At 36.5% G+C, this 15,081-nt stretch overlaps 1 protein-coding gene across 1 annotated transcript; it reads left to right on the forward strand.

Annotated features, from left to right (window-relative positions):
• The first annotated feature begins 4,597 nt into the window (after positions 1-4,597).
• Positions 4,598-9,137, forward strand: SPINK9 (serine peptidase inhibitor Kazal type 9). The gene is made up of 4 exons (XM_002744344.4): positions 4,598-4,701; positions 5,441-5,472; positions 7,479-7,606; positions 8,952-9,137. The coding sequence occupies exons 1-4, from the start codon at positions 4,647-4,649 to the stop codon at positions 8,995-8,997; spliced, it is 261 nt and encodes an 86-aa protein (XP_002744390.1). The 5' UTR covers positions 4,598-4,646; the 3' UTR covers positions 8,998-9,137.
• Positions 9,138-15,081: the final 5,944 nt, after the last annotated feature.

Genomic DNA, 15,081 nt, shown 5'->3' on the forward strand with positions numbered 1-15,081 from the left:
TGTCTGTGGATTTGCTGTTTTTGACATTATATATAAACAGAATTATACAATATGTGCCTTTGTGTCTGGCTTCTTTAACTTAACATAAAGTTTTCAAGATTAATCCATGTGGCATGTATCAGTACTTCATTCCTTTATATAGCTGAAAAATATTCCACTCCATTGCATGGATATATGACATTCAATCATTCATAAATTGATGTATAGTTAGGTTGTTTCCAATTTGGGGTTTTATAATTAGCTGCTATGTATGTTCACGTACAAGTTTTGTATGGACATGTTTTCAATAATCTTAAATAAATACCTAAGAGTGGAATTGCTAGTAATGCTATGTTTAACTTTTTGAGGAGCTACCACACTATTTTTCAAAGCAGCTTCTCCATTTTACATTTTCATTTACATTTATACCAGCAGTGTATAATGGTTCCAATTTCTCTACGTATTCACCAATACCTCACCTTTTTTTTTTAATCTTAACCATCCTAATTGATGGGAGGTGGTAATTGATTTTGATTTTCATGTCTCTAATAACTAATGGTGTTAAGGGTCTTTTCATTGCTTTTTGACCTTTTGTGTTTCTTTGAAGAAATGTCTATTCAAATCCTTTGCTCATTTTTAATCAGACTGCCTTTTTATTGTTGAGCTGTAGATTTTTATACATATTCTAGATACCAATGTCTCATCAGATACATGATTTCCAAATATTTTCTCTCATATTGTGAGTTGTCCTTTGAGGTACAAAATCTTTCCATTTTCATGATGTCCAATTTACCTATTATATCTTTTGTTCTTGTCCTTTAAGTGTCATATTTAAGAAATCATTGCCTATTCAAAGGTTACTAAGATTTACACTTCGGGTTTTTTTCTAAAAGTTCTTTCATTTTAGATTTTACAGGTAAGTCTCTGATCCATTCTCAGTTAGTTTTGTTTTTGTTTTTGTTTTTTTTGAGACAGAGTCTCACTCTGTCACCAGGCTGGAGTACAGTGGTGTCATCTCAGCTCACTGCAACTTCCACCTCCAGCGTTCAAATGATTCTCCTGCCTCAGCTTCCCAAGTAGCTAGGACTATAGGCATGAGCCACTGTGCCCAGCACATTTTCAGTTACTCTTTATATGTGATATCTCACGTTATTTTGCATGTGGGTATCCAGTTTTTCCAGCCTGAATTTTTGAAATTATTCTCCAAAGAATTGCCTTAACGCCCTTGTCAAAAATCAATTCACCATATATCCAAAATATACAATGAACTCAAACAATTAAATAACAAAAAAAACTATTTAAAATGGGCAAAGGACCTGAATAAACATTCTTTGAAAGAAGACATACAAATGGTCAACAGATACATGAAAAAATGTTCAACATCTCTAATTATTAGAGAAATGCAAATTAAAACCACAATAACATATCATTTTGCACCTGTTAGATTGGCTAGCATCAAAAAGATGAAAGATAACAAGTGTTGATGAGAACGTTAAGAAAAGGGAATACGTACACTCTTGACGAGATTGTGAATTAGCATTGTCATTTGGAAGATGACAATAAATCTTCCTTAGAAACTAAAAATTAAATTACTACGTTATCCAGCAATCCCACTTCTGGGTATATATCCAAAGAAATTAAAATTACACAGCGATATTTACTGAAGTGGCAGTGCAATAGCACAGCTACTGCTCCTTGCTGAGTTGAACAGGGCTAACCCATAGGCAGTGTGCCCAGAGTAGCAGCTCAGAGGCAATTCTAGACTCATATTTATACCCACTTTTAATTATATGCAAATTAGGGGCCAGCTTATGCAGCAATTTCTAAGATGAGGGTGGTAACTACTGGGTTGTCAGGTCATTGCCAGGGAAAGAGGTGGTAATGTCTGGGTGTTGCCATGGCAATGGTAAAGTGACATGGCATACTGTGGGGCATGTCTTATGGAGAAGTGCTTCTGCTCTGGACCTGTTTTAGCTAGTTCCTAATCAGTGTTCAAGCTCTGCCTCGGAAGTCTAGTCCTACCCTTCCCTGACTACTACTTACTCTTATGACATTGAAATACTTATTTCTCTGTACCTCATTTCATACATTTTTAAATTACTGATAGTAGTAATACTTGTCTCATTGACTTGTTTTAAAATTTAAATGAGCTAGTATTCTTACACCAGTTACCACAGTACCTAAGGCATAATACATGCTCAGTAAGTATGCTTATTGTTATTGCTGTTATCATTAGAGAAAGTGTTTTGCTGTAAAGAGAAAAAGGTTGAAAATATGGAGGAAGGTCATGAAGGCTATCCTCACATTCAGTAAATGAATTGCCTTTGCAGGGTTCCTAACAGGCATTCCACCTGACCTCCAAATGGGACACTTAAAATGATGAGTTGATCCATTACCTCCAATCATTACTCAATTTCTCTGACCATCACAAACTCCCTTTTTCTATCATGCCAGTATCTATTATTTCTAGTAAGGCCACAAAGATACTTCATTTGCTTATTCTAAAATAATCCCAAGGCACTTTCTGAGCCTTCTTTCCCCTCCAGATAACTGTTACCATAATTATCTTCATTGTTGTGATCTTTGTCATCAAGTACTACTAATATTAGTAACATTAACTGAGATCTTACTATGAGCTAGATCCTGGATACGTGCTTTACATAGGCAATAAAATTTAATATTTGCAGTAAGCTTTTGATGATGGTGTCATTATTACTTTATTCTCAAAACTTATTGAACAAAAGCTTTTCTGACACTTGTTTAAACAGTAAGGAAGATTTCTTTTTTTTTTTTTTGAGACAGAGTTTTGCTGTTGTTACCCAGACTGGAGTGCAATGGCATGATCTCGGCTCACCGCAACCTCCGCCTTCTGAGTTCAAGCAATTCTCCCACCTTAGCCTCCCGAGTAGCTGGGACTACAGGCGTGCACCACCATGCCCAGCTAATTTTTTGTATTTTTAGTAGAGACAGGGTTTCGCCTTGTTGACCAGGATGATCTCGATCTCTTGACCTTGTGATCCACCCGCCTCGGCCTTCCAAAGTGCTGGGATTATAGGTGTGAGCCCCCGCACCCGGCCAGGAAGATATTTTAAGACTAATACAATAGGATTATTATAAAAGGAAAGAGAGACTGGGCTCATCTCTGGACCCAACAGGGACAAGTGAGGATTTATAGCTGAGAATAAGAATGAGGGGTGTCAGTGGACAGGAAACTAAGAGAAGACATTAAGGGTAGGAGGATTCTTGATAAATGGACCTAATAAGATTCTTGCTAAGAAATTATGTATCAGAGGTGAAGGACAAGGAACTTTATCAGATATTAAGATTGATCAGATATCAAGAGTGGGGGGATGATTATGATTTAGCAGGATTCTTTACTAAAACTAAATTTAGTAAGTTCTTTACTACATACAAGTTGGGGGCCAATGCCAAGGCACAGTCAAGAAAACAGTTCAGAAGAACTTAAATAAAATTTGGTCAAGAAGTGAGTCTTTCGGCCAGGCATGGAGGCTCACGCCTGTAATCTTAGCACTTTGAGAGGCCAAGGCAGGCAGATCACTTGAGGTCAGGAGTTCAAGATCAGCTTGGCCAACATGGTGATACCTGGTCTGTACTAAAAATGCAAAAATTAGCCAGGCATAATGGCATGCTCCTGTAATCCCAGCTACTCTGGAGGCTGAGTCAGGAGAATCCCTTGAACCCGGGAGGCTGAGATCATGCCACTGCATACAGCCTAGGCAATAGAGCAAGACTCTGTCTCCAAAAAAATAAAATAAATAAATCTTTCTCAAGCTATGTGAGGACAGTCACAGTTTTTCATGGATTCTGGCATATTCAAGATATAATACCATCTCTAAAACAGAGTAAATGCCCATTAATACTTATGAGATGATGAAATGAAGGTTTAAAAAACTAAGGCTTATAGTGGATAAATAGCTTGCACAAAGTAACATAGAGAATAGTGTAGCTGACAATTAATCCAGGGCTGCAAGATACACAGAGTTTCAGCTCTCAGAGACAATATGATGATCATGTCTCCAGATCATCCAGAACAAGTTCCAGCTATCTCTTTACATTTGAAAGGATATAAATGTGCATTTCAGCCTCTCAGCCTTAGATACTAATACTTCCATTAGTAGTATTAACAGTGTCCTCCAATTCTACCTACAAAAACTGCAAGAGCTTCTTCCAGAGTTTTCTCATAGTCACTCTATCTGAAAATTAGCACATTCCAAAATCGTTGATTTTGTAGCCTTTATCAAAGAATTCAAATGATGCATGGTTTAATAAAGGTACAATTAAACTTATTAAACCATGGCCAAATGATTGATGGTTTGTCTATTGCAAGCTATTGTATGAAATGAAAGATGCCACTGATTATGTACGTAATTGTAATTCACAGCAAAGTAACCATCTCATTCTTGATCCATCAGCCTGAGTTTGGGGACTAGCTATTAAAATTGCATGTGCAATTACCTGTCTTTCACAAGAAAATAATTCCCATGGCTTGTAAACGTTTCTGACCTCTTTTTTGGAGTTGTGCTGCTTAGAAATAGCTATTTCACAATTGAGGCAGGGACTCTTGAAAATATATAAGGCAAGATCCAAGTGAGCTGGACAGGTCCCTTCTTTTCCTTGCATCTGACTGCCTTGGCCGCTTCAGCACTATGAGAGCAACAGCCATTGCCCTACTATTGGCTCTGACACTTGCAACCACGTTCAGTGAGTATCTCTCATAATACTGCCCCTGCCCTTGTACTAATAGCTCACGTAGTCTTCTGCCTATATAATCCTGGGATACATGCAATTCATCATATAAATAATAAGGGGCATCTTTTGAAATGTATCTTTTGTGTCAACCAACAAATCACTAAATTACAATCATCTCAGGGGTAGAGTGGATGCTAACAGTCAGCTAAAGTCAAATGCATTCATGATAATACTTTGCACAATTTCTTAGGGAGATGATCATGCAGAATCTGCTTTGACTTGATATCATCATTTAGGGGGAACTCATTTCTTCTTAAAAAAAATCAATCAATTGTTTGGTAGTATGAGCTATTCTTCTATTATTGAGTGAAAATTAGCCTCCACTGATCAAACATCTATCATCTATACCTGTACACAACAGCACATCTCCCTAAATACAACTAACTTATTTCTTCTGCCTCTACTGAGCTCTGATGATGAAGTAGAAAAAATTAAGACAAACTTTTCAATCATCTTGGCATCTTTTCCATCTCTTTGACTACATTCCACTCCCACTCCAAAGAAGAAAAAAAAATTTTTAAAGATCTGTGTGAAAAGCTTCAACTTTTGATACAATGCTGATACACAGCTCTGAAGAGAGACTTGGATTTTTATGAAGGTTGGAAACTAAAGCATAAGTCAAAGATTATTTTTCTAATAAGATTAGGTTTTTCCAGAGTTTAACATTGTCTTGTCTTTGATTTTCTTCCAGGTATAGAATGTGCCAAACAGACGAAACAGATGGTCAGTATATCCATCTTGATAAAAAGTCCTACTTTTATGTAATTTTAGAGTCAATATCAGAAAGGAAATATTAGATGCTACATAGTAATTAAATTTCTCTATGTTTGAATATTTGCTTTTTGTATATCAAAACTAATTTTATTTCATAAATTGTAGGCATGTCTTTCTAAAATGGAGAGAGTAGAACATGGTGGGAAGACACTAGCATCAGAGTTAGAAAGGCCTGGTGTTTAATTCCACCTTTTTGATCATGTGGCCATGGGCAACACACTTATAACATTATTCCAAGGCTTGAAGTCATAATATTTGAAAAGAGCTTAGCATGGTGCTTGGTACACAGTGAATCTCAATAAGTACAAATCATGATTCTTATAATTTTTAAATAGGTCACAAATATCTTTGTTTTCTAACTTAGAAAATGAAGACTTTAGCCTTCCACTCATGACTCAGGTTAGAATAATAAGTATTGTTGAGAAAATCTAGGTGTGGTCGTAAAAATCTTTAGCCAGTACTCAATTTGAGTTCCACTCTAAGTCTGTTGCTTATTAACTGTTGATCCTGGGGTGTGGGAAATTTTTTATGTCTGAGTCTTTTGTTTTACCTATTAAAGAAAATAATAGGGTTAAGGATATAAATTTTGGAGTCAGATGAGCCTGAGTTCAAGCCATCCTTCATGATTTAGTAACTGTGAGAGAATGTAAAGGATAACTGAATGTTATGAGCTTGGTAGTTTCCCATCACATTGTGAGTATCACATAAAGTCTGGCTCCCTGGGATCTGAGCAGGCAAGAAGAGGAAGTGAATCACACCGGTATATGCTTACCATGGGGCACTGCTATTTCTATTTTGCTGCACTAGCCTCTGAGGTCCTCCTGCCATTATGTCATGCATACCAGTCTTTGAATCAGCTGCACTCTCCTTCAACTTAGTCCGAAAACTTAGGAGTTGTATGGAAGCTGATGAATTAATTAAGTAATTAATAGAGCCTATCTGGAGGGAAAAAGGGATTGAACTTTGAGTATATGCCAAGCTATGCAAGTAGAGATATTCAACAATTAGTAAAATATCATGCCTAGACCTCTCAGACAAAATGAGCTAGAGATGAAGAGTCTTTTGAATAAAGCTTGAGTTTTTGTAGACCTGAAAGAGAAACTAAAAGATAAAAAGTGCTGCCTATTATTTATTCAGTATTTTCCATGTAATGTAGTGCTAAGCACTGTATACACATCTTTTCTTTTAACATATTTTTTTCTTCCAACTTACAATGTAGTTATTATCTTTATTTTACAGGCAAAGACACTAAAGGTTATAGAGGCTAAATAATTTTTCCAGGGTCACATAGTCAGGATTTGTATTCAAATGTGTTTGACTTTACTGTATATGCTCTTCTATATGCTCATAGATTTTTTAAAAAAATAAGAAAAACTTTTCTTGGGAATTGCCTACCTACTTCCATAGGCTTTACTCTAGGAATTTAGAACACTGGTTCCCGACTACAATGTTAAGATACATTTGTCTATGTGCTGGTAAAGTATATAACAAAGTAAATTGTTACCAATAATTAGTAGTAAAAGTTTGTCAATAATCATTAAAATGGTTATCCCGATATTTCACACTTGCATTCATATTGAGCTTTTTCAGTGAAAGAGAGAAATAATAAGATAATTCCTATAGAAAATATATCACACTTCCGAGTGCTCCCATTAGAATGGTTGCATCTGAGAACATGCCATGTATTTTAAGAACTGACACATCAACCAGTATAGTGAGGGAAAAAAAATATTTTAAATTAAGCTATGATTTGGGAACCAGCTATGGTAAAGATGTTTATCAGTCATGATTTTATAACTGACATAAAATGTCTCAAAGGGGTTAGATGAGAACCAACAATTATAATAAAAAACAAATGCATTGAGAGCCCTCTGAGCTTGCTTGGAAAATACTAAATCCTGATAGTAAAGATTTGGTTGAAAGATTTAATGGTTTTTAATATTTTTTTTTTTCAGGTTGACTGCAGTCATTATAAAAAGTCACCACTAGGAGAAGAGAGATTTTGTTATCAGATGTATGATCCAATTTGCGGATCTGATGGCAAAACTTATAATAATGATTGCTTCTTCTGTTCTCAAGTTAAGTAAGTATTAAAATGTTTTCTTTTTCATATTTAAAGTAAAATTATATATTAAGACAAATTAGAATGTGTGACATATGGCCTAAGAAATATGTGAATCATATCATATCGTCTCTAACAAGCAGAACCTTCCAGTTGGTAGAATTTGGGAGGGCCTGATATCATTATATCCCTATATATTCTGGAAGTAAGAGTGAATCCGAGAATTCTAAAATCTCCAAGTTGAAAGGAAATATATGGTCATCTGGCTCAACCTCCACTTGATAATCTATTGCTTAAACTTCCTCTACAGAAAACTTTACCAGATGGATAAAACAGTCCATCTGAATTGTTTCCACAGACAAGGAATGTCATCCCTCCTAAGCATCCTATCCACATCTGGTAGAATGAGCCATGTTTTTGTTCAGCTTTAGCAACTAAGTTTGGATGTGTTAGAGCCCCCAATGCCTGGTACAAAAGGGGATAATACCTCAAAAATCTGAAGAACTTCTATTTCAAAGTATATATGGTGTTGCTGTACTAAAAATTACATTTAAAAAATCAAATAGCCAAAAGTAGTTTAAAGATTATAAACTAATCATCTCCAAGACATATTAACATTAGCTCAAAAATTATGAAGTAATGAATGATATACTGGAATGTATAAAAACATATGTGTTGTAAGTATTTTCAAAATTATAGATGAAATGAAAACAAGCATCTAACATCATACATACATGACATATTATTCCAGTTCTTTTTTTTTTTTTTTTTTTTTTTGAGACAGAGTCTCACTTTTGTTACCCAAGCTGGAGTGCAATGGCGCGATCTTGGCTCACCGCAACCTCCGCCTCCTGGGTTCAGGCAATTCTCCTGCCTCAGCCTCCTGAGTAGCTGGGATTACAGGCACGCGCCACCATGCCCAGCTCATTTTTTGTATTTTTAGTAGAGACGGGGTTTCACCATGTTGACCAGGATGGTCTCGATCTCTTGACCTCGTGATCCACCCGTCTCGGCCTCCCAAACTGCTGGGATTACAGGCTTGAGCCACCGCGCCCGGCCCCCAGTTTTTTTTTTAATAAAAGAAAAATAACAATTTTATGAAAAGAGACTTCTAAGTGTGTCTTTCCTTTAAATTAAAAAAATAAAATTTTTTCAGGGATAAAAATAGATTCTGATGTATTTGAGCATCATCCTTATGTAATCAGCATCAGTTTCAAAAATATTTCTGAATTGCAGTCACTCCTTTAAAAACACCAATAAGAGGGAAAACTTGAATACATTTTTAGGATTCATTAGTGAAGTCTGGATGCTAATGAAGTGCCTCTGGGCTCAGCATTTCTCATTTGTTACTATATTCTCTCCACAGGAAAAGTGACGGCAAACTTAAATTTGTACATTTTGGAAGATGTTAAATCTATCTTGTGAGTCCAAAATATCTTTTAATGCATCTATTCACAAGAGACACATTTCTGTTCTTATATTATCTATGCCACATTGCCTACTCATCACCATATGTAGATTTCTTTGTAGAATAAAGCAGATATAAAGGAAATAAATGTGCACCTGACTCTTTTTCTGGGGGAACTGAGTTGAATATTCTAGATTTCTTCTTTACTTTTGGGTGCTGTCTAATAGACCATTTCAGGGAGAAAAAAAGGCCAATTAAGACTAGTAATAGGAACTAGAAAATTAAAGGCCCTGAAGCTGATGCATTCTTCTTACACAGGCTAGGAAAACAACCCATGTCCATTACTCTTGAATATTCCTGAAATATGAACAAAAAAGAGGGACCCTTCAGGCATAAGAATCAGAAAACACTGCTCTGCTAGATGCCTGTTGGGTTTAGACAGTGAGAGTTGCTCTGGATTGGGACTGAGTGCTCCAATTGTTCCCTACCAGAGAATATATTTGTAAGATGTGGCAGGTAAAAAAATAGTTGGTAAAGTTGTGCAACTTCTCACTGATTAGTTGACATCTCTGATATTTTTCTTTCCGTAATGTTTGATCTCAGGTCTGAAACTTGAAAATTACCTTATCCTATTATTATATCATAAGTTTCTTAAAGGACAGAGAATATGTCTTGGAAATCTTTTCTAACGATTTTTGCATATACTCAATCACAAATATCTATTAAGGCCTACTTTGTCGGTGTCAGTGTTCTGCATTGGGGAATATGATGTTAAGCAGAGTAGACATCGTCTTGCCCTCTTGGAGCTTATATTCTGAGAAGGAATTTTCTATGCTTTGTACAGCATCTTGCATAAAACTGAAATACAAATATGCTCAGTAAATTGAATTCAAATTAAGCAACATTTTCATTAGATTATAACAGTTATGCATGCATTTAATATATGAAAACCTACCTATATGTTATCCATAAAGAAGGAGAAAGAGAAAATATAGGCAAGCCCTTTTTGAACTATGTTCTGGTCTTGCAAATTCATCAGAGATTTAGGGAGCAGGACTGTCTATCAGAATGACCAGTGTTAACCTCCAAAGAATTCAGGTGGAAATTCAGGCAGAATGGTGTTTGTTGTTGTTTCTTTTTTTCTTTACTTTTTTTTTTTTTTAACTTTCAGAATGAGGCAAGACCATCACTAACATTACTTAAAAACACTCTCCTTGAATTTGTTGATTGGAATTTGGGGAAGAAAAAAAAAGCATTCTTCAAAGAAAGCCTTTAAAAAATTAAAAATACTAATGTAGAATTTATTCATTCATCTTTTCACCAAATATTTATTAAATATTCACTCTTTGCTAGATGCTGTTAGAAATAAATAAAAGAGCAAACAAATATAAACATTAGTCTTTTCTTCATGGAGCTTTAAGTCTAGAGAGAAAGAATCATATTAACAGCACATCAATCTTAAATATACATATTTGAAAAAACTAGACTCAGACTGGGTAATCAGGAAAGACTTCCCTGAGAAGGTAACTTGTAAGCAGAAACCTAGAGGATGGGTGGACAGGAGTAGTGAGATGGAGTTGGGGGAGGTTGGCCATGGGGTTGAGAAATGAGAAGCAGCCAGGCATGGTGGCTCATGCTGGTAATCGCAGCACTTTGGGAGGCCAAGGCAGGAGGATCGCTGGAGCCTAGAAAATGAAGACTAGCCTAGGCAACATGGTGAAAGGCCATCTTTACAAAAGAATAGAAAAATGTTAGTTGGTGTGGTAGTGTGTGCCTGTAGTTTCAGCTACTTGGGTGGATGAGGGCGAAGGATCAATTGAGCCTGGGAAATTCACCTGACCTGGGAGGTTGAGGCTGGCTGTCAAGGCTGCAATGAGCCAAGACTGCAGCCCTGCACTCCAGCCTGGGTGACAATGTGAGATTCTGCCTCAAAAAAACAAAAAAAAAAAAGGAAAGAAAAGCATCATTTCAAGCAGAGTGAACACAGAAGACTGCAATGTAGAAAAACAGCATAAAGAGTTAGCCAATTCATGTTTTCCAACCACTCTTCCTTGTTTTCTGCTCTACCATCCACTTCCCACAATCCATTTTCTAACAACCTTCAGAGTGATATTTCTAAAACATAGAACTCATCATCCATTCCCCTGATAATACTGATTCAGCGAGTCTCACTGCTTACAGCCCCATCAATATCGGCCACCTCACTCTCTGAACTTATGTCTCTCCATTCCTCACCTTGCCCCAGACTGGTCAGCACTTTCAGAACCTCCCATGCACTCTGAAATTTTTGAATGTGCTCATCCCTCTTTCTACAATTCTCTTTCCCACTTTTCCATCTCGCCAATTTCTACATCATCTTTCAGCCTTAATGTTATCATCTTTAAAAAGCATCTCCTATACATTTGGTCCTCCTAAATTAGCACACTTTATATTATTTTAACTTTAGTTCTGTAACCATCTGTTCCCACTGGCATATTGTGGACTTGCAATTGGCATGCCATAGGTGTTCAATTAATACCTTATAATTTAACTAAGTTAAATTAAAATGAATTGAATTGGCCTTCTGTCAACAAATAAGCAAGGAAAGCAAGGAAACCATGTCATCTTTTCCCAGATAACTCTGAAGTCAGGTGTCTTCACTCCCAATCCACCTCCAACATTAGAATGTACATCTATTTGCATTCTGCATCAACCCAAACTCTGCTTCTTCAAGTTCCCTACAAAGAATCCACAAACATAAATAATAGAGAGCAATAAATGCTTTTCTAGAGATTGCGGGGGAGTCATCAAAATGACAATTACCTTGCACAGCCCACAGCCCAAGATTCCTTATTACATTCCTCTCATCTCTTGCAAAACCACCTTGTAAAATCCTCGCCATTTGTAACATGAAAAAAATTACTGTAAAATTTTAAAGATATACAAATAAAATAAAATGAAAACAATTAAATAATTACCAAAACCGGTTGCTAGAACTGAAGCCTACACAAACTCTAAGAAATCTCACTTTGTTTCTTTTTTAATTAGCTCTTCCTTACATTTAAGCAAAGCACGCATTACAATACCCAATAAACCAGTCCTTGTAAAACAGGTAACTCATGTCTGTCAGAGTATTGACTTTGGAATGTTGATTAACAATAAGGGTGCAGATCAAGGAAATGGAATCTGGGGTTATAAATACGTTCCTTAACAAAACATATCCACATGGACACATTCTGAAAATATTTCAGAATTTATTTTGAAAAGAACTCTAAATCCAAGCACAGTAGTCAATATAAAATTAAGCTTTTTAAGAGCACCTGCTGAAAAATAGGAAAAGGACTACTCGAGTTCTGCAAGATGCTTCTGGAGAGTTCAGGAAACTGGTGCATCACTCCCAGTTGCCAGACTCAAAGTGCTCCTTTCTAGAACATGAGGCATTTAATACTCACAAATAGGTGTGGAGGTTAAAACAACTGAGGCCCCACCCAGCCAAGCCCTGCATGACTAATCAAAGAGTAAGTCTGTCTTTGGGTTTCTTCCTACCCTTGTGACCAGTTTCTGAATCTTATTCTGCCTTCCTGTGAAACTCCTGGTGACTGCTGTGTCCCCAGCCTGAGCCCCTGCCTCTGTAACCCACCCAGGAGCCTGTCCTCTGGTACTCAGCACCTCTAGGTTGTACTCCTTGCTTCTCTCTTCCCCACTTCACCACTTCTAGAATTGCAGCCCAGTGGCCACCTACTTCTGTTTTGGCTGCCTGTCTGGGCTCCAGTTGTTTCTTATTTATCTCTGACATCCACAAATTTCTTGAACTACCATCTTTTTGCTGCCACACCCTTTTGATAGTAACTCGTCCTCCCTGTCAAACTAACATTATTTATGAAGCCTGTAGAATGTAATGGTTAAGAACTAAGGAGCTTTGGGCAGAGAAAGCCCTGGGGTCAAATCTAGGTTTGCCACTTCTAAGTAGCCTTGTGTTAGTGGCTTACTCTGAGTTTCGGTTCCTGCCTTTCAAGTGGAGACAACAGCAGTTCCTGCCAGATTAGTGTGAACTAATATGTATACAGCACATAATATTGTGCCTGGCATGTAATTAGCTAACAATAAGTGGTAGATTTAAAATATAATAACAAAAGTCTGTAGTTGTAATCAGTTTGTCCCCTAAGCATATGGGTGGTTCTAATTTAGGTTCTGACACTTCCTAGTATTTTCTGCAATCCCACCCTTTCACAACCGTACTCCCACTTGACCCTATCCTGAGATACAGCACTGAGAGCCTCCTGTTAGAGCAGATAATCACAGGAATAGCCACAGGGGTCAGCAGAGTGGCTTGACTACAATGAAATTAAAAGACACAAAACCCCATTAGGGCTTCTGGAAGGACATTTAGAAACTTATCCTCAGTGGTTTTTAGGGAAAAAAGTGAAATTATATATATCTTCTGGCTTTGAGCCCCTTAAGGGCAAGGAATTGGGTCTTGTTCATTCTTGTGTCTCAAATAAATATTCATTTCTCTTCTGTCTGACACATAGTAGGCAACATCTGACAGATATATATATATATATATATATGTAATTTTTAAACTGTCAAGGTTTACAACATCAAAACAAACTCTATTGTCGGAGAAGACAACATCAAAACCAACTCTAGGCTGAGTATATTTACAACCATATATGTAGCATCCTAAGGGCACAAAGAGCTCTATACTGAATTCTGCATTGCCTGAAAATTACAAAAGAAATCAGTATTGTTTAGCTAAGGCCAGAAAACAAAATCAACTGAATACCTCCACAAACGAAGAAATGTTTCTAGAATCTGCAGTTGCGTGAGTACCCTTCCTAGAAGAGAAGAGGCTGGAGATAGAATTAGAGGAGAGCTGGTAGCCAGAGTAGCAGTAAAGAATGGCAGCAAGAGAAAAGTCACACAAACAGTTTAAAAGATAGAGCACATGTGCTATTTCTTAGACTGAATGATAGACATATGAGCATGTGTATTATCATCATCATTATTATTTAAACTATATGTTTATTATATATGTTCTTGTGTATATATAATACATGATGAAATAGAAAAAATTAGAAGGACAACGAGACAAGAAGTAGGTGCTCAGGAATAAATTGGCCATGAATTTGAAAAAATTTACTGTGAAAAGCATCAATATATCTGCATTTAAGGTATTTTCTTAAAGATACCTTCTCCTATATCTTCAGGCCTCTTTGATCACATGGACTTTTCTCCCTTCATGGAATTACTTTTCTACTGAAATAATAGTAAGCTGACCAGGAAATCAGTCCACATAGGGGCCCACTTTACAGGATAAGTGATGCAGACTGGAGTAGGGCATTACATTGCTTAACTGGGGTGAACATTTCCACTTTCTCCATGAGAGCTTCCACGAAGAGCAAAGCAAAGCATCAAGAGCATCTTCTGAAAGAAACTTTTGGTCAAAGAAGACACCTCAAATATTGAACCAGTGATTCAGAAATCCAAAGATTTCTGGATACCACAGACCAATTACATTTTTTATAATTATTTATTGCAAAATAAAGCAAAAACCAAAATAGAAATTCTGTCCATTGCAAGACAAAAATCACCCACAATTTTTAAAAAACTATGTCATTATTTTAGCCCTGATCTATGTAAAGGTACAAAATTCACATATTGGCAATAATATAATAAACAAAACATTGGATTCCATTTTGCTTAATGTTAAAATGCAAGAAAATTTGCATTTTTTGGTCTGTTTTTCTTTCTTCCTAAACAGCAACCTCCTAAAATAACTGACACAAGCGGTAAACATAACATTTATTTTTAAAAGTAACTACTGAAAGAGTAGTAGTGGCATTTAGCAACCAGTGAGGAAGACCAGTGATCCTCAAATGGCTTTTTAAGGAACATTAGGAAACCCCAAGTGTGCTGCAGCAGCTCAATAAAGAAAAAGCAGGCCCAGCAAACCAGATTTCTCTACTCACACTTCAGTTCGGAGACGCATCTCTTTTATATGTTTTTTATACTGGGTTATGGTTAGATTCCCAGCTTCACTACTGGCTAGCTGTATGAACTTGGGCAAGTGTTTAATTTCTAGGACTCAGCTTCCTTCCTCTTCAGG

The sequence above is a fragment of the Callithrix jacchus genome, chromosome 2 (assembly GCF_049354715.1).
Source record: "Callithrix jacchus isolate 240 chromosome 2, calJac240_pri, whole genome shotgun sequence".
Lineage (NCBI taxonomy): Eukaryota > Metazoa > Chordata > Mammalia > Primates > Cebidae > Callithrix > Callithrix jacchus.

Excerpts from the sequence above, each read along its gene's own strand:
- SPINK9 (XM_002744344.4), top strand. The coding sequence starts at position 4,647 with ATGAGAGCAACAGCCATTGCCCTACTATTGGCTCTGACACTTGCAACC. Across the intron at positions 4,702-5,440 it reads GACACTTGCAACCACGTTCA|GTATAGAATGTGCCAAACAG; the intron begins GTGAGTATCTCT and ends ATTTTCTTCCAG. Across the intron at positions 7,607-8,951 it reads TTCTTCTGTTCTCAAGTTAA|GAAAAGTGACGGCAAACTTA; the intron begins GTAAGTATTAAA and ends TTCTCTCCACAG.